The sequence below is a fragment of the Leuciscus leuciscus genome (genome assembly GCF_965113295.1).
Source record: "Leuciscus leuciscus genome assembly, chromosome: 25".
Lineage (NCBI taxonomy): Eukaryota > Metazoa > Chordata > Actinopteri > Cypriniformes > Leuciscidae > Leuciscus > Leuciscus leuciscus.
Genome location: NC_138724.1, coordinates 11,966,985 through 11,990,914, shown reverse-complemented (window position 1 = coordinate 11,990,914; position 23,930 = coordinate 11,966,985). Strand labels below are relative to the sequence as shown.

The window sequence follows — 23,930 nt, the reverse complement described above, 5'->3', positions numbered from 1 at the left end:
CTTGAAATGTTCGTTGTGACTGTTGCAACATAATTTAGGCTCTTAGCCAATATTAGCAAATAATTTAGCCGGTTAATGAACATGTTTTGAAAGGGTTTAGGATCACCTTCTCTCCTGGGATTCAACAATAACATCTAGAAAAGAACAGCGAAAGTAGCCTTGTGTTTGTATCAAAGCTTCAGTATGAACCTGAGACTCAGTCCAGACTGTCTGGAGGTCACGGGGTGGAAAGCCCAACCTCAAGAAGTTTACATCATTCTTTTCCTGTTATTCTCACCACTCAATCGATTTGGCCATCCCGTTCTCCCAGCCCACCGGAAGTAGTACTGCCTTCAGGCCTGCCCTTCTGGCCATAGAGTTTAGCACAATAACAGAATCCTAGAAGGTCAGGAATATAATGACCAAGCAAACCAAAATCCTGAAGAAACTTCTGTCACTCCAAAAGCAGCTTTTGAGTGGGCCTGAAGTTTTAGCCCCCACTTGAAGAATGACACTATTACGTATCTTGAATAGGCGTTTACTGTGACTAAATTGTCATTTTAAGTGACAAAAATCCCATTCCCATTTGTTTTTTTCCCCCCATTCACTAAAAAGATTATGAATAATGACTTAAATGTTTATTTATTCCTCACATAAAGACATAGTCTGACTATGTTTAGCATATTTTTACATCTTTTTGAAGCTCAAATGAATATTCAGTACAAATCAAGCTCAATCAACAGCCCCTGTGGCATACTGTTGATTACCACAACATTTTATTTCCATTTGTTCCTCCCTTTCTTTTCTTTAAAAAAAAAGAAAAGATAAATCTACAGTGAGGCACAAGACGTAAACAATATGTTTAATATAATATACTTAATAAAAACATATAATTATTAAATTAATATAATATAAAATAGTATAATGTAAAATATATGAAAAAATACACTGTGTAAAAGTTATAATACTCAGATTTTAACAAATAATAATAATAATAATCGACATTATGCCACAAATTATACTGCTCAACTTGTACCTGGAATATTCCTAGTTATGCCGCAATGGGGACTTACTAACTGCATGGAAAACAGCAACTAGTATGTGCTTCTCCTTATGTGTCCAATAGAGGAAATAAAGTCATATGGCTATGAAACATCATGATGATACTCATTCATTCTGTGTTTGTGTCATGGCATGTTTTTTTTTTGTTTTTTTTTTCCTTCATGTAAGCCGCTTTCTCTTAAAAAATTTGCATCTCTAATGGTGCCAGCTTCCCTTTGCTTCTCACGAAATAATTTTAATATGGTGCAGAGTTATTCGGTCTACTGTATATTTGGTATGATAAGAAAAGACATGTACTATTTTGCATGATTAGTTTATGAAAACTTTACAAACCCTGGTTTGTGTGCTTGTAGATACTGATACTGTAATTGTGTGTCTTTCAGATCAATATTTACCATATAGCATTTAATTTTCCAGTATACTGCAAACCTCTTATAAACCAGATTGTACAGTATCCATACTTTTTGAATAGGTACAGAGCTACATATCACTTGTAAAATTTTCATTTCTTTTTTTTTGGAGTTTAAATGAATGACGCAGGACTTGTAACAGAGCAAGTATAGTCTATGTGATATACATAGGGAAATATACAGTATATATTGTAGTGAAGTATAAGGCCAATCTCATAAGGAACTAGACTAGAGTACAAATAATATACAAATAATAGGAAGTTTCGGTCTCTATAATTTACATACATGTTTTGTGTCTACATGTGTCTATTAACTAGTGAAACTAAACTGTGTGTAAGTTTTCAGTTTTGTCCCATTTAAAAGCTTCACTTGCAATTACAGATACAGTGCATATTCACAAATGTTTTAAATTAAAATTGAAAAAGTTTAGCATTTGTTGAAACAGTGTTGCGATATCAACGTTAATTTGATTTGGAAAACAAAACAAAATTTAACAGTGATTTTAATTGGGTAAATTTCAGTGATTATGATCATTGAAGACACATTTTTAAAACAAACTCATTGAAAGTCAGATTATTAAGTGAGGTGAACTAGTGTTTTGCATCATTTCTATTGCTTGTTTTTATCAACTGAAATGCTGCATTGACCAAACAGCATTCAGGACTGGGAATATCCGTCATACTAGACAAGATAAAATATATTAATCTTCAATCTAAATTTGTCTGATTATCTGGGTAAAGCTGTGGTAAAAAGGTAAAGCTGTGGGTTAGTGTAGACGATGAGTAGGAAAGAGGACAATTGAAACCAATAAATAAACAATAAAATAATTAAGTAATTAGTTAGCATAATCAAATATTTTCTTGAAAAGTAACCAAACAATTTTCCATGGCTCTGATAAGGAAACCTATGCAAATTACATATGGAAAAACAAATTTAGTGTTTGTGAATGTGTTCAGTTTATGTGCAGTTTATGTGCTTAATCCCAGTGTTTTTACCAGCATGTTCCCAGGAAATCGAAACTAGCAAAATTATTTAATTATTTGTATTGCAGACATGAAAATTGTTATACCTATTCGGTATAATATGCAAACATGGGGGATTATAAGTACTAAATAAAACATTTAAATATTACACCACTACACCACTTACATTTTATCCCAGATATGCTATGCAAATTTTGCATTAATAACATTTGGTGCATTTAACATATGCTTTTTTTTTTTCTTTTTTCTTTTTTTGCTACAGGAGCACCAAGATTGATAAAAGGCTGACACATACTAATTTCTTACATATTGTGGATTTATGTCATCTACTGTAATTATCATTTATATTTAATGACAGAAAGACTTGTTTTACATGAAATTAATTAAAAAAGAAACACTTAAGGTTTTATGAAATGGCAAGAATCAGGGAGTGTGTTATGCTTTGTGAAGTGTTTATTTTAAATAGGTATTTAAATATTATAAATATATTCTAAATAATTATTTAGCCAAAAAAGCCAAAAAATAATATGGCAAAAATCCAAAGTCTCTTCTTCTGCTAGACACAGAGATGAGTTTTAATTGACAATATGCGGGTTAGTGTAGCTCACGAATAACAAAGCAGTATTAATGAATGACAGCCCTGCTTTTTGGACAAACTTGCTTGTTTGGAGAGGGACAGTTCATTTGTTGTATATTATTTATATATACTGTATATACTACAATATATGTTGTAGTCGAGTCACCAACTGTCGAGTCCGAGTCGAGTCTCGAGTCCCCAGTGTTCGAGTCCGAGTCCAAGTCCGAGTCACCAAAGAAGAGTCCGAGTCGAGTCCGAGTCGAGTCACCATTACCTGAGTTCGAGTTCGAGTCCGAGTCGAGTCTCGATTCCCCAGTGTTCGAGTCCGAGTCGAGTCATCAAGTCTGTGTTATATTTCAAGACTGCCTACATTTCTCCACTCTGGCACCTTTAAAGAGCTGACATAATTGTAAAAGAGGGTCTACATTAAACAAAAATGACACCACTGTGTTAAAAACTTTTGATTTCAATAATGTAGGCTATTAGTAGCCTAAATGTTGAAATAAACTTTAACAATGCTGTAGAAGTGCAGTTTATTAATAGTAAATGTTAACTAATGTAGTTAACTAGAGTTTAATAAATGGAACATTATTGTAAAGTGTTACAGATTTACACCGATTCAGACGTCTCGTGAATTCACTGTTGGACAGATGGACAGTTGTTTTAACCATTCCATTAAAGTGAGTCGGTTCAAAGGAGTCATTAGTTCGCGAATCGGACGTGTCATTAATGGACGTGTAGCCTACGGCACGCGTTGTGTGATTATCTCGGCAGTTTAGGACATCGCACAAGATTTGTGTCAACACAGAAAACATTTCATCACTGTATAGGTTTTTTCGTTTATTGAAATTGTTGTTTATGTCAGCTGAATGTGCGGAACGCTTTTTTAGAACAATTCACACCCCGCGGTAATTCAGGAGAAAAAATCTCCGAATGCTCCACGTGAAAGTTAATTCTTTCGACCTTTTACTATCGTGTCAATCGATTTTGATTAATATGCGCGAGGGAGAGGGAGCAAGACAGCACTAGTGTTGTTTGAAGATTGTGAGTGAGCGCGCGGCCGGGGTTTTCTCTCTGTACGAAAAAGAGATCCCGACCGGTCTTGGAGCCCGAAACAGGAAAAGTGTAACATCTTAAATCAAAATTGTATTACCTATTTGGTCAGAAACTTCATCCAACGTTATTCATTTGATGAATGCTCAAGTCCGATTTTATATATCCTCGAGTCCGAATCCAAGCACGAGTCATCAGTCCGCGAGTCCAAGTCAAGTCACGAGTCCAGAGAATAGAGTCTCGAGTCGGACTCGAGTCCAGAGAATAGGGACTTGAGTCGGACTCGAGTCCGAGTCCAGGACTCGAGTACTCCATCACTGGTATATATATATATATATATATATATATATATATATATATACACACACTCACCTAAAGGATTATTAGGAACACCTGTTCAATTTCTCATTAATGCAATTATCTAATCAACCAATCATATGGCAGTTGCTTCAATGCATTTAGGGGTGTGGTCCTGGTCAAGACAATCTCCTGAACTCCAAACTGAATGTCAGAATGGGAAAGAAAGGTGATTTAAGCAATTTTGAGCGTGGCATGGTTGTTGGTGCCAGACGGGCCGGTCTGAGTATTTCACAATCTGCTCAGTTACTGGGATTTTCACACACAACCATTTCTAGGCTTTACAAAGAATGGTGTGAAAAGGGAAAAACATCCAGTATGCGGCAGTCCTGTGGGCGAAAATGCCTTGTTGATGCTAGAGGTCAGAGGAGAATGGGCTGACTGATTCAAGCTGATAGAAGAGCAACTTTGACTGAAATAACCACTCGTTACAACCGAGGTATGCAGCAAAGCATTTGTGAAGCCACAACACGCACAACCTTGAGGCGGATGGGCTACAACAGTAGAAGACCCCACCGGGTACCACTCATCTCCACTACAAATAGGAAAAAGAGGCTACAATTTGCACAAGCTCACCAAAATTGGACAGTTGAAGACTGGAAAAATGTTGCCTGGTCTGATGAGTCTCGATTTCTGTTGAGACATTCAGATGGTAGAGTCAGAATTTGGCGTAAACAGAATGAGAACATGGATCCATCATGCCTTGTTACCACTGTGCAGGCTGGTGGTGGTGGTGTAATGGTGTGGGGCATCGGTTCCCAACAGGGGGGGTCGCGGCCCACAAGGGGGCCTCAGCGAGCTCTGTGGCGGGTCGCGTCGTATTTTGAATAGTTTTGAGCAATGAGCATTAAATAAAAGTCCTTAACTTTTTTTCTGCTCAAAATTTACAAAATGTATATAATGAGCGAGTTCATCATGAATCCATTTTCCAATCCGTGTTTTTGTCTTATCCTGAACCCACTTATCCTGGTACACCTATAATAAGTGTTTACATTGGGACTATTTCACACTGGTTCGGATCGCTGCCGCTGCGGAGTAGCCCAGTACCTGCGTGACTCGTCATAGACGTACACAGAGAGAAGTAGTTCCGGCTACAATGTTCTTCCGAAAGACGCATTATTCTGTTAATAAACGTTTATAATCACTCGCTATAGCGCCAAAAGCGTCAAAAATAAAGCCTCACATTGATAAAGCCTCACAAATAACATGCAAGTATTGAGGTCCCAGACAGAAGTCATTTAGTAATAGCCTATATATACTTTCTTTTTTTTTTTACCTACACACCAGTGTGAATATTTTTGTTATTGCATTTGAAATAGGGCCAATTTATAGGCTACTCCTAGGCTCACGTTTTTAAACTACAAAGGGCCTACTAATGTTTTTGTTATTGTATTTTCAATATTATAGGCTATTATTTGTGCATAAACATATCTGGTTATAGTAAACATACCGTTTGCTTGAAAACAACATATTCTGTCATCCTTAGCTTACAAGAGCAATAATATCATTAAATGTGAAGGGGGGCCCTAAAATATTTTCTTGGGAAAAAGGGGGTCTCAGACAAAAAAAGGTTGGGAACCACTGGTGTGGGGGATGTTTTTTTGGCACACTTTAGGCCCCTTAGTGCCAATTGGGCATCGTTTAAACGCCACGGCCTACCTGAGCATTGTTTCTGACCATGTCCATCCCTGTATGACCACCATGTACCCATCCTCTGATGGCTACTTCCAGCAGGATAATGCACCATGTCACAAAGCTCGAATCATTTCAAATTGGTTTCTTGAACATGACAATGAGTTCACTGTACTAAAATGGCCCCCACAGTCACCAGATCTCAACCCAATAGAGCATCTTTGGGATGTGGTGGAACGGGAGCTTCGTGCCCTGGATGTGCATCCCACAAATCTCCATCAACTGCAAGATGCTATCCTATCAATATGGGCCAACATTTCTAAAGAATGCTTTCAGCACCTTGTTGAATCAATGCCACGTAGAATTAAGGCAGTTCTGAAGGCGAAAGGGGGTCAAACACAGTATTAGTATGGTGTTCCTAATAATCCTTTAGGTGAGTGTAGGTGTGTATTTATTTATCACACCCCTAAATGCATTGAAGCAACTGCCATGTGATTGGTTGATTAGATAATTGCATATATATATATATATATATATATATATATATGGCGCTGATAAGAAATGGGGAGACAGCCGTTCCGTCACAAAATATATATGAGCAATATCACACGAGTAGCAGTGCAAAATGGTATGTAATCACAGCGTGCTGATATACAGCCATTTTGCCTAGCTACGAGTGTGATATTGCATTTATACAGCAGTTCAACGGCACAAGTGTGTAATGAATAAGAAACAACAATGGAGTGTCTTTAAAAAAAAGTCTTTTGTGCAGAACTACTTCCGCCACAGATTAAAGTCTCAAATTGACAGTTTAACAGTTGAGCCCAAGCCTCCGTTACTAATTCTAAAACATCACTTTAGAACTAGTAATGAAGGATTGTTGAGTCGCTTCATTGAAGTTTATTGTATTATGTGTAGTATTATGAGAGAGAGATCGACTAAACGAGTGTATTACCTGCATCTGATATAGCATTCACTCTTCAGGTCAATGTCCATAATATTTTATCCATTATAAAAAAATATTTTTTAAAAGAATGACAGCACCAACACAACTTCCTTGTTTTCGATCAGTCACTCATAAAGACAGTCTTTGCCGCCATCTAATGATAATCATGTAATTGTCACTGAAATTGCAATCACTAATGGAACTTTTCTCAATACCAAATACGGCATATTATTTATGTAAAATAATATTTATGCAAGCAATAAGGTACGAGAGGCTGTGTTGTATCGTGAATAAGTCACGTATGAAGGGTGTTGTTCGCGTCGCGCCTGCAACCCCTTCAGCCAGGACTTATTCACGAAACAGCACTAGCCTTAAGTACCTTACTGCTTTCATAAAATGGTTACCACACAATAGAAATATTAAAGCTAAAAAAGTATGTATCAATGCAACTTTCATGAAGTAAAATAAAATCACTAAAAGCCTTCCTTCCGCTTGACAAAGTAGTCCCTGATCATGAACAGCAGCAGAAAATACATTATTTTGTATTATTACTTTATTATTATACGCCATTAGATTGGCAAAGACTGTCTTTATGAGTGAGTCATTCAGTAGCAAATTTTTTTAGATTGAAAGGACTTAACCTTGTTGTGAACACGGAGCAAGACGCAACTGACAAGTGCTTTGCCTAGCGCTGTTCAGTGTCAGGGCATGGAGAAACCCATTAACTGTTAAAAAGACAAGTTATTGCAGTGCACATTCAAACTGATTATTTTATTATGGAAATAGGACTGACCTATATTTAAATGCAGGTAATACACTTGCTAATCTCTCTCTCTCACAATACCCTACTATTCTATATAATACAGTAAGCTTCAATGAACAATATCAATGAGAACAATATTAAAGTTGCTAAGAGTGTTTGCTAAGGGTGTTGTGTAGTCATACACCAATCAGAATCAAGGACTGGAACTAAACGTTTTATAAAAATATATATCTATGCAACTTTCATGAAGGAAAATCACTAAAAGCCTTCCTTCCGCTGGAAAAATAGTCCCTGACCGTAAACGGCAACAGAAGTTAAATTCATTATTTCACCACTTGATACCGGCAAAGACTGTCTTTATGAGTGAGTCGGTCAGTAGACAAGACTTTTATATTGAAAGGACTCAAACTTGTGAACACGGAAAAGCAAGACGCAACTGACAAATTACTAGGGCACGGGAAAACCCCTTGACTGTTAAAAGGACAAGATATTGCATCGGACATTCAAACAGATTTTTTATTATGAATATAGGACTGACCTGAAGGAAAATGTCTACTGTAACTACTCTACTCTAGCTTCAAAGAACAATATCAATGAGAACAAACATATGTTTATGTTGTTAAGAGCTGTTGCTAGGGGTGTTGTGTAGTGATACATAGAACCGTTGGGTGTAGCATCATAAAACACAGCTATTGACCAATCAGAGTCAAGGACTGGAACTAACCATTTTATAATATTTAAATGAACAACAATAGCCATTATAAAAGTCAATAGGAAGTAAACACAAGCAAATAATTCAGTCAAAAGTACAAAAGCAGCGCTCTAGTTGGCCATACAGGACTTAAATTAAATATAACCTAAATATAAAGTTATGAAACTTAATTTTCTCCTTAACTAAAATCGATTTGCTCTGGAACATGGCATGCAATAGATTAATAAGACCAACGATTGCCCATTTGATACACCCCAACTGAACTATATCTCATGTTTAACCACTATCTACATAAGAGCCAGCAGCAAATTCCCGAAGGATTGGCCGAGATGAAGCTGTTCTCTGCGGGTACATGAACGCTGAACTGCCGCTGATGGCCTGGAGCTCAATCTCCAAAAACTTGTAAAGAAGTTGTAAAATAGGCACTATGTTTATATAAACTAGTCACATATTTGAGGTCTAAATAACTACATTCTTACCTAAAAAACTCTTAAAACTACATTCCGTGACACAACAACAGTAGTATTTGTAAAAAAAAAAAAAAAAAAGAAAAGATATTTGCCGAATATTTGTTTGTCGGCTATGACAGTCTCAAAGCGGAGTGAAACAAGCGGTGAAATGGTTAGAAAGCTGATACTGTGGGAATATCGCATGGCTGGAAAAGGCTCTCAGCCAATCAGATTCGAGAACCAGAAAGAACTGTTGTATATATATTGTACTGCATGATTTGTCTTATCTTAAAACTGTAAATTTTTGACATATGATTATTATTTTGACACAGTCAAATTGTAATGTAGAAACCTGGATTTTCTGTAAAGCTGATTTGAAACTATATGTATTGTAGGAAGCATTATACAAATACATTTATAAATGAATTGAAATTGAATATGAAACTTCAAATAAATGTTGTTCTATTGTGTGGATTATGATTTTAAAGTTACTTGATGGCAATAGATTAAGATGGTTTGATATTTAACAGTATAGTAAATATTTAATAGATTTAGCAAGTAGATTGAGTTTTTGGATGGTTTCCCCTATCAGTATTTTAACAGGCTCTTTGTTTGTGACAAGGAAGTTGGTGATGTCATTACTCATTTAATGCTTCACCTGGGGTATTTGGAGCAAAGTGTGTCATTGTTTCAAAAGCAGAGAGGGAAGAAGCTAGTTTCCATCTATGTTTTTCATGAAATGATTTTAGGTACACATTGTATACTATACTTCCCCTGAAAGTCATTTTGTCGTGTTGTAGGCTATTACTTCGCCGTTTCTCACTATTCCTGTTGTCAGAAACTGAAAAAAATGAAAGCATTCACAACATCAAATTCACTAATAACTAAACTAACCCAGAAATAACTGTAATAATATGTTCTGTGATAACTACGCATATTCATGTTCTTGTTGACCAGTTTAAAGAGTCAAACACAAAAAAGGTAATGTCCCCATTTAGTGGTGAAACAGTGTATTTCATCTCATTTTAGGCATCAATGTTAAATAAGCCTATAACAAAAACTATAGAAACTTAATAAAATAATAGTAAATTTAATACGGTTTTGGCACAGAGATTTGTCGTATATTATTAAATTAGTTCAACATTGTGTTGAAGTAGATGGAAGTTGTTGAAAGTCTGGACTGAAGTTCAAGTCAAGTCTGAAGTCGACTGTTAATGAGTCAAAGTCAAGGTTTAAGCCATTTTTGTGTCCTCTCAGAATTAAGTATTCATCCTATTAATCCTAAACTTCACATTTCTCCTAGGGGTTGAATGTACAGAACAGTGATCCAAGTGAGTATAGAGTTACATCCTGAATATCAAACATCAGATCCCACCAGTTAAAATGTCATATAAGTTATTCTTCTGACAATAATACATTGACTGTAATTGTATGAATGAACATTGTTATTTTGGAAATACTATTTAGTAAATGTTTGTTTTTATTTTTTATAAATGCATATATCACAGCATCCCCTGAGACTACAAGCATTTCTTCAACTGAGTCTGAAACATCAGCTTCTACAAGTGAGTCTTTTTTTTCATGGATAATTGGGTAAACATGTTAATAGGAAAATGATATCAGGAGTTTATTCATTTTATTGTCAATGTGGTAAATTGTAATAATAATTACATTAATAATACTGGACAATGAACTGAAACAAACACATGACTTAAAATACACACAGGATAATGAGAAACTAAACAAGACACATGTGAACACAATCATTAACCAAGGGAACAAACTAACTGAGCTTAGACGTAACATTACCTCCCCCACCCCGAGGTGGTAAGAAGGTGAGATATAATCCATACTGGGGTGGGCAGGAGGGCCAAAACACCCAGACTCCATGGAGGGACCGGTGGAGAGAAAAAACAAGGAGTGGCAGAGGGAGGAAGGAACCACAGAGGAGTAGATGGGAAAGGCCTCTTGTGACACCATTGAATCCACTTCTGCTGATGATTCTGAAGGGCTGAAGGTCCACGGCGGTGCCCTCCCCAGTTTTGACCAGGGCGGAGCCATGGGAACTGAAGACCAAAGTGGAGTCAGATGGGCTGGATACCAAGGGGCAGATTGAGGGATGAATGACCAAATTGACATCGCAGGCACAGGGGTCCAAGGCGGAACCGAAGGGTCAGAGGACTGAGGCGGAGATGAGGGCTCGGAAGACAACGCTAGAGGCATTGGGAGTGAGGACAAAGTAGGGGCCGGAGGGATGAAGCAGCCGGTGGAGCCAAAGGGGTGGAGGGATGAGGCATAGCCAGAGGCAGAGCTGGTGTCTCAGGAAGATGAGGCAAGCCCGGCAAATGAGCGGAGCCAGTAGAGGCTGTGAAGCCACGGAACCGGCTGGAGCCAGAAAAGTGGATGGAGCCTGTAGAGGGGGTGGAGCAAGGGAGCTGCACAGAACAAGCCAAGACGAAGGAGCCAGGGAGCTGTGCAGAACAAGCAAAAAATAAAGCAGCCAGGGAGCTGGGTAGAACCGGTGGAGATGAAGGAGCCAGGCAGAGCCAACGGAAATGAAGGAGCCAGGGAACCGGGTGGAACAAGCAGAGACAAAGGAGTTAACGGAGGAAGGGCTTGGGAACAAGTAGGAGCTGGCGTGTCCAGTATTCCAACTGGAATAGAAGGAGATTCATTCTATCTCGTTATGGGGACATGGGTGGGTCTCTGATCCAGTATGTTCAATTGAATTAGTGCTCCTACTGGGACGGACATAGCAGCTGGCTGTAGCTCCGGGACAGACTTGTATGCTCAGGATCTGCAGCAGGTGTGAGCTCAGTCTATGGGTCTGTGGCAAGCAGGTGGTAATCATAGTCTTCCTCTACCTCACCTACAGTGAAACAGGATCCACTTTTTGCAAGAACTAACTCTACAAAATCCATAAAACCAAGGAACAAAAATGGGCAGTTGTTTTAACATGTCATTAAGTCCAGTCCAAAAAAGGTGATCAGTGAGCGGTCGGGCTAATGGGTCTGATGTTAGGTCTAGATTTTTAAAATATTATTGTACTTATTTCATGTCACTTCCTGAGTATCAAACATCAGTGCCTACCAGTTAAAACTTTTAGAATGTAATATAAGTTATTCTTCGAACAATAATACATTGATTGTAATACAAAAATGTATTGTATGAACATATACCATTGTTAGTTTGTACGTAATATTTCTTAAATATTTGTTTTTATTTCATTATATGTCTATATATCACAGCATCCATTATCACAACAAGCATTTCTTCAACTGACACTCCAACATCTACTGAAACAACTTCTACAAGTCAGTATTGTTCAGGGAGAACTGTGTAAACACTATAGCTGTATTTTATTATTAGCGCTAGAGGCATTGGGAGTGAGGACAAAGTAGGGGCCGGAGGGATGAAGCAGCCCGTGGAGCCAAAAGGGTGGAGGGATGCATAGCCAGAGGCAGAGCCGGTGTCTCAGGAAGATGAGGCAAGCTGGGTAAATGAGCGGAGACAGTGAAGGGTGTGGATCCACGGACACAGCTGGAGCCAGCAGAGTACCCCCTCAGAGAACCCAATGAAGTCAGCAGAGGAGGCGAAGCCAGTAAACCGGTGGAGATGAAGGAGCCAGTGAGCCGGGCGGAACCAGTTGAGACAAAGGAGTTAATGGTGGAGGAAAGGCTTGGGAACAAGTAGGAACTGCCGTGTCCAGTATTCGAAATGGAATAGAAGGGGATACATCCTACCTCGTTATGGGGTCATGGGTGGGACTCTGCTTCATGATGTCCAATTTAATTAGTGCTCCTACTGGGACGGACATGGCAGCTGGCTGTAGCTCCGGGACAGACTTGTATTCTCAGGCTCTGTAGCAGGTGTGAGCTAAGTCTATGGGTCCGTGGCAAGCAGGTGGTAATCATAGTCTTCCTGCACCTCACCCACGGTGAAAGAGGAACCACTCTTTGCAAGAACTAACTCTACAAAATCTATAAAACCTCCCTCAAGGACCAAAAATGGGCAGGGAAATAGTTGTTTTAACATGTCATTAAGTCCAGTCCAAAAAAGGTGATCAGTGAGCGGTTGTGGTAATGGGTCTGATACGTTAGGTCTAGGGACTCACTGATGTTGTCCCCAAAGGAGTGATCATCCTTGGAGAGGAGCAAGCTGCAAATATCTGGAAGATGTGTTTATCTTCTCTAGCCGCTGTATTCTGTTATGGTTTAGGGAGGCGAAGGATGAAAGGGAGAGGTGGATCCAATAACAGTCTTTTCACTTTTCTAATGAAACAAAACAAAGAAAACAAACCAACACAGAACAAAATTTGGCGCAAGAGATAATCTAACAGTTAGGCATCAAGCATAGACAATACAGGTCATTGAACTGAACCAATCAGAGGGCTTAAACGCACACAGGATAAAGATAAACTAAACAAGACACGGGTGAAGACAGTCTGTCACCAAGGGAATAAAATAGATGATGGGACAATTCATGAAATTCATGAAAATATTCATGTACAGTTGTCTTTACACATTCTTAGAAAGTTCTTCTGTTTTACTGTTACACGTAATAGGTACTTCTGTATTTCAAATCACATCCTGAGTATCAAACATATCAGCACCTAAAATAAAAAATGTGTACTGTTTTATGCCTATATTTGTGTGATAATAATTCTTGAAATGCAGAATTTCATTGTATACAAAAAGGATTTGTAAACATGTCAACAAATTAAACTTTTTTTTAAATAATAAGTGTACTTATTTCGTATTTATTATGTCACTTCCTGAGTATCAAACATCAGCGCCTACCAGTTAAAATGTTTATAATGTAATGTAAGTTATTCTTCCAACAAAAATACTTTGATTGTAATACAAAAATGAATTGTATAAACATATGCCATTGTTAGCTTCTAAGTAAAATTTCGTAAATGATTTTTTATTTCTTTATATGTCCATATATCACAGCATCCCCTGTCACTACAAGCATTTCTTCAACTGACAATCCAACATCTACTGAAACAACTTCTACAAGTGAGTATTGTTCATGGACAACTGTGTAAACTAATAGCTGTATTTTATTAATTTTTATTACCAATGAAGTTGTAATATGGTCATTGTGTCAAGGAGCAGCACCTACAAGATATAATTAATATAGATAGACAATTATGACATTTCAGTTGAAAAAAACTGTAGTAATGCAGTTTACAGATGCTGTCATATCAAAGTTTTTTTTTTTTAAACAGAATTTAATTTCATGCAGTAATGTCATTTTGTCAATGTCAACAAATATTACTTGTATAATGTTTCTATTTATACATCTGAATATTTTAGCACCCCCTGCCACAATAAGCTCTTCTTCAGCTGAGTCTCCAACATCAACTTTTTCAAGTGAGTATTTTTATTCATGGACAATTTTTCAACATGTTAATAGGAAAATGATTTCAGTAGTTTGTTAATTTTAGTGTTAATGTGGTAAATTTTAATAATAATAACAATAACGACACTAGACAAGGAACTGAACAATACACAGGACTTAAAAAGCACACAGCATGACAAAGGATAATCAAAAACTAAACAAGACACAGGTGAATACAATCATTAACCAAGGGAACAAACTATCTGAGCTTAGACGTAACATTACCTCCTTCACCCCCGAGGTGGTTGGAAGGGAAGGTATAATCCATACTGGGGTGGGAAGGAGGGCCAAGACACCCAGAGTCCATGGAGGGACCGGTGGAGAGAAAAACCAAGGAGTGGCTGGCAGAGGAAGGAACAACGGAGCAGTAGGAAGAGGAGGCCTCTGCGACACCAGTGAATCCACTTCTCCTGATGATGCTGGATGGCTGAAGGTCCGCAGTGTTGCACTCCGTGTTTTTCACCAGGGCGGAGCCATGGAAACTGAAGACCAAAGTGGAGTTTGGTGGGCTTGATACCAAGGTGCAGATGGAGGAATAAAGGACCAAATCGACACCAAGCACAAGGGTCTAAAGCGGAACCAGAGGGTCAGAGGACTGAGGTGGCTCAGAACGAGGGCTCAGAAGACAGAGCCAGTGGGAGTGAGGACAAAGGAGTCGTCGGAGGGATGAAGCCAGCCGTAGCCAGAGAAGGGGGTGGAGCCAGAGAACCCAATGAATCCAGCAGAGGAGGCAGAGGCAGAAAACTAATTTGAGCCTGCAGAGGGGGTGGAGCCAGAGAGCTGGGTAGAACAAGCGAAGACGAACGAGCCGGGCGGAACCAGCTGAGACAAATGAGTTAATGGTGGAGGAAGGGCTTGGAAACAAGTAGGAACTGGCGTGTCCAATATATTCGAAATGGAATAGAAGGGGATACATTCTACCTCGTTATGGGGTCATGGGTGGGACTCTGCTTCAGGATGTCCAATTTAATTAGTGCTCCTACTGGGTAGGACATGGTAGCTGGCTGTAGCTCCGGGATCAGACTTGTATGCACAGGCTCTGTAGCAGGTGTGAGCTCAGTCTATGGGTCCGTGGCAAGCAGGTGGTAATCATAGTCTTCCTGCACCTCACCTACACTGAAAGAGGAACCACTCTTTGCAAGAACTAACTCTACAAAATCTATTAAAACCTTCCTCAAGGACCAAAAATGGGCAGGGAAATAGTTGTTTTAACATGTCATTAAGTCCAGTCCAAAAAAGGTGATCAGTGAGCGGTTGTGGTAATGGGTCTAATATGTTAGGTCTAGGGACTCACTGATGTGGTCCCCAAAGGAGCGATCATCCTTGGAGAGGAGGAAACTGCAAATATCTGGAAGATGTGTTTATCTTCTCTAGCCGCTGTATTCTGTTATGGTTTAGGGAGGCGAAGGATGAAAGGGAGAGGTGGATCCAATAACAGTCTTTTCACTTTTCTAATGAAACAAAACAAAGAAAACAAACCAACACAGAACAAGATTTAGCGCAAGAGATAATCTAACAGTTAGGCATCAAGCATAGACAATACAGGTCATTGAACTGAACCAATCAGAGGGCTTAAACGCACACAGGATAAAGAGAAACTAAACAAGACACGGGTGAAGACAATCTGTCACCAAGGGAATAAAGTAGATGATAGGAAAATTCAAGAAATTCATGAAAATATTCATGTACAGTTGTCTGTACACATTCTTAGAAAGTTCTTCTGTTTTACTGTTACATGTAATAGGTACTTCTGTATTTCAAATCACATCCTGAGTATAAAACATATCAGCACCTAAAATAAAAAATGTGTACTGTTTTATGCCTATATTATATATTTGTGCGATAATAATTCTTGAAATGCAGAATTTCATTGTATACAAAAAGGATTTGTAAACATGTCAACAAATACAACTTAAAAAAATAAATAATAATTGTATTTATTTCATCTCACTTCCTGAGTATCAAACATCAGCGCCTACCAGTTAAAATGTTTATAATGTAATGTAAGTTATTCTTCCAACAAAAATACTTTGATTGTAATACAAAAATGAATTGTATAAACATATGCCATTGTTAGCTTCTAAGTAATATTTCATAAATGATTTTTTATTTCTTTATATGTCCATATATCACAGCATCCCCTGTAGCTACAAGCATTTCTTCAACTGACACTCCAACATCTACTGAAACAACTTCTACAAGTGAGTATTGTTCATGGACAACTGTGTAAAATAAAAGCTGTATTTTATTAATTTGTATTACCAATGAAGTTGTAATATGGTAATTGTGTCAAGCAGCAGCACCTACAAGATGTAATTAATATAGATAGACAATTATGACATTTCAGTCGAAAAAACTGTAGTAATGCAGTTTACAGATGCAGATTATCATATTTTAGTAAAAGTTTTTTTGCAAAACAGAATTTAATTTCATGCAGTAATGTCATTTTGTCAATGTCAACAAATATTACTTGTATAATGTTTCTATTTATACATCTGAATATTTTAGCACCCCCTGCCACAATAAGCTCTACTTCAGCTGAGTCTCCAACATCAACTTTTTCAAGTGAGTATTTTTATTCATGGACAATTTTTTCAACATGTTAATAGGAAAATGATTTCAGTAGTTCGTTCATTTTAGTGCTAATGTGGTAAATTTTAATAATAATAACAATACGACACTAGACAAGGAACTGAACAATACACAGGACTTACAGTAAAAAGCACACAGCATGACAAAGGATAATCAAAAACTAAACAAGACACAGGTGAATACAATCATTAACTAAGGGAACAAACTATCTGAGCTTAGACGTAACATTACCTCCTCCACCCCCGAGGTGGTTGGAAGGGAAGGTATAATCCATACTGGGGTGGGAAGGAGGGCTAAGATACCCAGAGTCCATGGAGGGACCGGTGGAGAGAAAAACCAAGGAGTGGCTGGCAGAGGAAGGAACAACGGAGCAGTAGGAGGAGGAGGCCTCTGCGACACCAGTGAATCCACTTCTCCTGATGATGCTGGATGGCTGAAGGTCCGCAGTGTTGCACTCCGTGTTTTTCACCAGGGCGGAGCCATGGAAACTGAAGACCAAAGTGGAGTTTGGTGGGCTGGATACCAAGGTGCAGATGGAGGAATAAAGGACCAAATCGACACCAAGCACAAGGGTCTAAAGCGGAACCAGAGGGTCAGAGGACTGAGGTGGCTCAGAACGAGGGCTCAGAAGACAGAGCCAGTGGGAGTGAGGACAAAGGAGTCGTCGGAGGGATGAAGCCAGCCGTAGCCAGAGAAGGGGGTGGAGCCAGAGAACCCAATGAATCCAGCAGAGGAGGCAGAGGCAGAAAACGCCTCGGTTACGACTGTAACCTCGGTTCGCTGAAGAGGGAACGAGCGTTGCGTCGAAATGACGCTATGGGGAACGCTTTGCGTGATGACGTCTTGAAGCACATGTAAAATCAGTCCAATGGTGTGGCGGAACGTCAGAGGCGGGTGACGTCACGTACCAGGAAGCTATAAAAGCCGGCCCGAAACAGAAAACGAAAGCTTCGTAGAGTCTGTAGTCGTGCTGACAGGCATGAAGGAGATATGGCAAGGCGACGCAACGCTCGTTCCCTCTTCAGGGAACCGAGGTTACAGTCGTAACCGAGGCGTTCCCTTTCAAGGGAACTCGCGTTGCGTCGAAATGACGCTATGGGGAACGTCTATACCAACGCCACCATAGCTACAAATGTCTGTCCTGTGTGAAATCAAATGCGCAGCACTAGGAAGACAAAACCTGAGACCCTGGAGTAGAGTCTAGGTCTAAAGAGTAGAACCTGACGAAGGTGTGCGGTAAGGACCAGCCTGCCGCATCACAAACGTCCTGTAAAGATACTCCTGATATAAGGGCCTTAGAGGCCGCCATACTCCTAGTAGAGTGCGACCGGACAGCCCAAGGAAAAGGCTGCCCAGCCGCCTCATAAGCAAGTGAGATAGTCTCAACCACCCACTTGCTCATCCTTTGCTTAGACACTGGACCTCCCTTGTTAGGGGAGCAATTGATCACTTTTACGCCACAGGGCAGCTCTGTGGACATATGCGTCTAACGCCCGAACAGGGCAAAGCAAATTATTCGCCTCCTGGTCCGATTTCGAAAGGGAGGAGGACCTCCAAGCGCCACGAGGGAAACGAGATACCAAAGGGGTCTTTCCCCACAGACATTCCACCCAAAGGACTGTGGTAAGCACCTACGGCCGCCACATAAACCTTTAAAGTGGACGGGGTCAGACCTGCAGTGAACCGGTCCTGCAGGAACTCCAGAACTGTACCAATTGGGCAGTTGACTGGATCCAACCGACGGTCACTACACAAAGAGGTGAATACTCTCCAGTTCAGGGCATAAAGTTTCCTCGTGGAGGGAGCTCTGGACTGTAGAATGGTCTCAACAACCTCAGTTGAGAGACCTGACTCTATGAGCTGGGCCCCCTCAGAGGCCAAGCCCACAGGTTCCACAGTTCTGGTCGGGGGTGAAAAATCGAGCCCCCTGCTTGGGACAGAAGGTCCCTCCTGACGGGTAGCTCCAGAGGAGGCCCGTCGAGGAGGGACACAAGATCGGGAAACCATACTCTGCCCGGCCAGCGCGGGGCTATAAGAAGCAGGCAAACCCTGCGAACTCTTTCCAGAACTCCCGGGAGCAGAGCAACTGGGGGAAAGGCGTACAGACGTAGCCTTGGCCACGTCTGTACCATAGCATCCAGTCCCAGAGGAGCTGGATGCGTGAGGGAGAACCAAAGTGGACAGTGAGACGTCTCTCGAGACGCAAACAGATCCACTTATAATTGGCCAACTCCGTCCATATCAGCTCCACCACCTCGGGGGTGGAGCCACCATTCCCCGGGCCTCGGCCCCTGTCTCGACAGAGTGTCTGCTCCTATATTCTGGACCCCGGGGATGTAGGCTGCCTTGAGTGACAGCAACTTCCCCTGGGACCACAAGAGGATATGGCGTGCCAGATTGGATAATGGGCGCGAGCGCAAACCCCCTTGGTGGTTGATATAGGCGACTACCGACGTGTTGTCCGTATGTACTACACATGGTGTCCCCTGAGACCTGTGATAAAGCTCCTCAGAGCCCGGAAGACAGCTAACATCTCTAGGCTATAGAATGCCAGGAACGATGATGGTCTTCCCACAGACCTTGAGATGAGCGACCCTCAGGATCGCTCCCCAACCCGTGAGGGAAGCATCCGTCGTTAGCAGTTTGCGACGACAAGGAGCTCCCAGCACTGGGCCCTGGGACAGGAACCAAGGTTTCTTCCACATAACCAAGGCACGTAGGCCCCTCGGGGAAAAACCCTCTGGTCCTGAGCCACCACTGCAGGGGTCTCATGTGCAGTAGTCCAAAAGGTATCACGTTGGAAGCTGCTGCCATGAGACCCAACAGTCTCTGGAACTGTTTGACAGTGAGTAGCTGGCCTAGCTTTACACTTTTCACAGCTGCAAGGATGGAATCTATGCGTGGCGGTGACAGGCGCGCCTGCATCGACACTGAATCCCAAACCACGCCTAAAAAAGTGGTCCTCTGAAATGGAGAAAGCACACTCTTCTCGGCGTTCAGCCGTAACCCCAACTCTTTCATATGGGCGAGAACAACATCTCGATGTTGAACCGCCATCTGATGCGACTGAGCTAAAATCAACCAATCGTCGATGTAGTTCATGATGCGAACACCCTGGAGGCGCAGAGGCGCCAGAGCTGCATCCACGCATTTGGTGAAAGTGCGGGGTGATAAAGCCAGGCCGAATGGAAGAACTCGATATTGGTATGCTTTTGCCCCCGAAAGCAAACCTCAGGAACTTCCAATGACACGGAAGGATGGAAATATGCGTCCTTGAGGTCTATCGTGACAAACCAGTCCTCGGACTAATCTGTGGCACGATTGTCTCAATGTTAACATTTTGAACTTGAGCTGCATGACTGACTCATTCAGAACTCGAAGATCTAAAATGGGACGCAATCCCCCGTCCTACTTTGGAACTATGAAGTACCGGCTGTAAAACCCGGTTTCCCTGTTGGAGGGAGGTACATATTCTATGGCCCCTTTCTCTAACATAGTGTTTACTTCCTGTTCCATAACCAGAACCTGCTCGGGGCCCACCACTGTGGGCAGGACCCCCATAAACCGCGGTGGGCGTTACTAGAATTGTATCTAATACCCTTTTTCCACGGTCTGCAGGACCCAACGAGAAACATTTGACAGTAGCTTCCACGCTGTCAAAGATTCTACTAGAGGTACCAGTCTCTCGAGACTGGTTTCTGGATTTTGTTGCTGTTGAGTAGTCGGTTCGTCGCCCTGTAACGGCGCACCGGCAGGGAACGACCAAACAGACTGCTCTAGCACCCTCCTCAGAGGGGGCGGGCATCCCGAGGCCACTACGTTTCCGGGTGGACCTTGAGATATGTGCTCGCCGGAGACCGCTGCGCCCTGTAACACCGGAGGCGGCAGGGTTGGCAGAACGGTCCCCTGAGGGCACCGAAGAGAGACGGCACCGTATTTTTCTCCTGCTGTTGAGTAGTCGGTTCGTCGCCCTGTAACGGCGCACCGGCAGGGAACGACCAAACAGACTGCTCTAGCACCCTCCTCAGAGGGGGCGGGCATCCCGAGGCCACTACGTTTCCGGGTGGACCTTGAGATATGTGCTCGCCGGAGACCGCTGCGCCCTGTAACACCGGAGGCGGCAGGGTTGGCAGAACGGTCCCCTGAGGGCACCGTGAAAAGAGGTGTTAACCGCTCTGCTTCGGGGGGACTACCCTCATTTGTCCTGAGCCCTCAGACATCAGGACTTTTTCCCAGCAGCCTTCTTGGCGGTAATAACGGTCCGCAGATCCGTTTTACCCCTCGAAGACTGCTGGGTTTGAGAGCGCCCTCCGTGTCCCCGAGATTTTTGTGGGGGAGCACGGGAGGAAACGCTCTGTTTCTGAGTGGCGCGGTGCTCAGCGCTCTTTTTAGAGGAGTGAGATTGCTCCCGCTCAGCAGCCTCATAGAAAGAACGGCGGGGGGAAGTTTCTGAAGTGCAGCTGCCTGTTTTGAAGCTTCTTGTGAATTCGCTACAGCACTATTAACTGCGTCTCCAAATAACCCTTGCGTGGATACTGGTGCATCTAAAAGAACATGTTTTTCTTTGTCCTTTATGTCACTTAAGTTGAGCCACAGATGCCTCTCAGTGGCCACCAGGGCTGCCATAGAGCGGCCGATGGATTTAGCTGTCTCCTTGGTGGCCCTGAGAGACAAATCTGTGGCTCTACGCAGTTCAGACACCGTATCAGCACTAATACCCCCGCCCTCCTCATAATCACCCAATAACTCAGCCTGGTAAGCCTGCATTATGGACATTGTATGTAAACACGCTGCAGCTTGACCGGCGGCGGCATAAGCTTTATGAACCAGGGAAGATGTAACTTTTACTGGCTTGGATGGAAGTGCAGGAGCCTTCAGAGAAGATGCCGTTGCTGGAGAGAGATAGCTCGCGAGCGTCTCTTCCACCTTCGGCATCTCCCCATAACCATGCTCTTTATAATTGTGAATGGATGAATAGTGTGATGTTTGTGCAGTATACACTCGATATGACACTGGTTTCCCCCACGATCTCGACACCTCGGTGTGGAGATCGGGGAAAAACGGAAGGCTTCTGCGCTGAGGCTGTGCACGAGATGGCAGGAAACGTTCGTCGAGCTTGCTTTTCGAACGAGCGCCCTGCCTATCTTCTGGCCACTCAATAGATAATCGCTCGACAGCTCTAGTGATAACATCAAGCAATTTTTCAAACGCATGAGACTGAGGTGGCGAATCCTCAGACTCAGCGTCAATACTAACAACGTCCAACTCCTCAGAGCTGGACAATTGCAGTATTGGTGCCTCCATCGGGGGGGAAGAAACCGCAACGCGTGCTTCCACACCCTGATGAGAGGCACTGGATCTATCAGAAGGAGGCTGAGATAAGGCAGAGCCCGTCTCAACATCCACTGATAGATCCATTTGCGAACCCCAGGTCTGTGATTGCCACCGTGCCTCGGCAGCGGCGGGACCAGAGCCCTGGGGAACGCGATCGGGATTGAACCGAGCCAAGCGGGATCGGAGCGTACGCAATGGAAGCGCGTCGCAATGCACACAGTCACCACCCTCGAGTGCTGACTGGGCATGTTCCTCTCCCAAACAAACAACACAAAGAGTGTGAGTATCACCTCCCGTTAAATAACGCGGGCAGGGATGGACACACACTCTAAACTGCTGCTTGCTCGCCATACTGAATATATATATATATGATATAGACAGACAACACCAAATATACAGACAGATTTCACACAGAGCGCAACTGAAGACTCAGAAAGCTTTCGTTTTCTGTTTCGGGCCGGCTTTTATAGCTTCCTGGTACGTGACGTCACCCGCCTCTGACGTTCCGCCACACCATTGGACTGATTTTACATGTGCTTCAAGACGTCATCACGCAAAGCGTTCCCCATAGCGTCATTTCGACGCAACGCGAGTTCCCTTGAAAGGGAACTAATTTGAGCCTGCAGAGGGGGTGGAGCCAGAGAGCTGGGTAGAACAAGCGAAGACGAACGAGCCGGGCGGAACCAGCTGAGACAAATTAGTTAATGGTGGAGGAAGGGCTTGGGAACAAGTAGGAACTGGCGTGTCCAATATATTCGAAATGGAATAGAAGGGGATACATTCTACCTCGTTATGGGGTCATGGGTGGGACTCTGCTTCAGGATGTCCAATTTAATTAGTGCTCCTACTGGGTAGGACATGGTAGCTGGCTGTAGCTCCGGGATCAGACTTGTATGCACAGGCTCTGTAGCAGGTGTGAGCTCAGTCTATGGGTCCGTGGCAAGCAGGTGGTAATCATTGTCTTCCTGCACCTCACCTACACTGAAAGAGGAACCACTCTTTGCAAGAACTAACTCTACAAAATCTATTAAAACCTTCCTCAAGGACCAAAAAATGGGCAGGGAAATAGTTGTTTTAACATGTCATTAAGTCCAGTCCAAAAAAGGTGATCAGTGAGCGGTTGTGGTAATGGGTCTAATATGTTAGGTCTAGGGACTCACTGATGTGGTCCCCAAAGGAGCGATCATCCTTGGAGAGGAGGAAACTGCAAATATCTGGAAGATGTGTCTATCTTCTCTAGCCGCTGTATTCTGTTATGGTTTAGGGAGGCGAAGGATGAAAGGGAGAGGTGGATCCAATAACAGTCTTTTCACTTTTCTAATGAAACAAAACAAAGAAAACAAACCAACACAGAACAAGATTTAGCGCAAGAGATAATCTAACAGTTAGGCATCAAGCATAGACAATACAGGTCATTGAACTGAACCAATCAGAGGGCTTAAACGCACACAGGATAAAGAGAAACTAAACAAGACACGGGTGAAGACAATCTGTCACCAAGGGAATAAAGTAGATGATAGGAAAATTCAAGAAATTCATGAAAATATTCATGTACAGTTGTCTGTACACATTCTTAGAAAGTTCTTCTGTTTTACTGTTACACGTAATAGGTACTTCTGTATTTCAAATCACATCCTGAGTATAAAACATATCAGCACCTAAAATAAAAAATGTG

The 23,930-nt window shown here is 41.9% G+C and overlaps 1 protein-coding gene across 1 annotated transcript in view; it reads left to right on the top strand.

Annotated features, from left to right (window-relative positions):
* LOC309491023 (uncharacterized protein) overlaps positions 1 to 23,930 on the top strand; it is a 143,764-nt gene that overhangs the window by 3,519 nt on the left and 116,315 nt on the right. The window contains exons 2-7 of the mRNA XM_082160414.1: positions 10,227 to 10,254; positions 10,432 to 10,488; positions 13,879 to 13,944; positions 14,245 to 14,301; positions 16,465 to 16,530; positions 16,838 to 16,894. Of these exons, the coding sequence (XP_082016540.1) occupies positions 10,227 to 10,254; positions 10,432 to 10,488; positions 13,879 to 13,944; positions 14,245 to 14,301; positions 16,465 to 16,530; positions 16,838 to 16,894 (331 nt within the window). The remainder of the gene's footprint in view (positions 1 to 10,226; positions 10,255 to 10,431; positions 10,489 to 13,878; positions 13,945 to 14,244; positions 14,302 to 16,464; positions 16,531 to 16,837; positions 16,895 to 23,930) is intronic.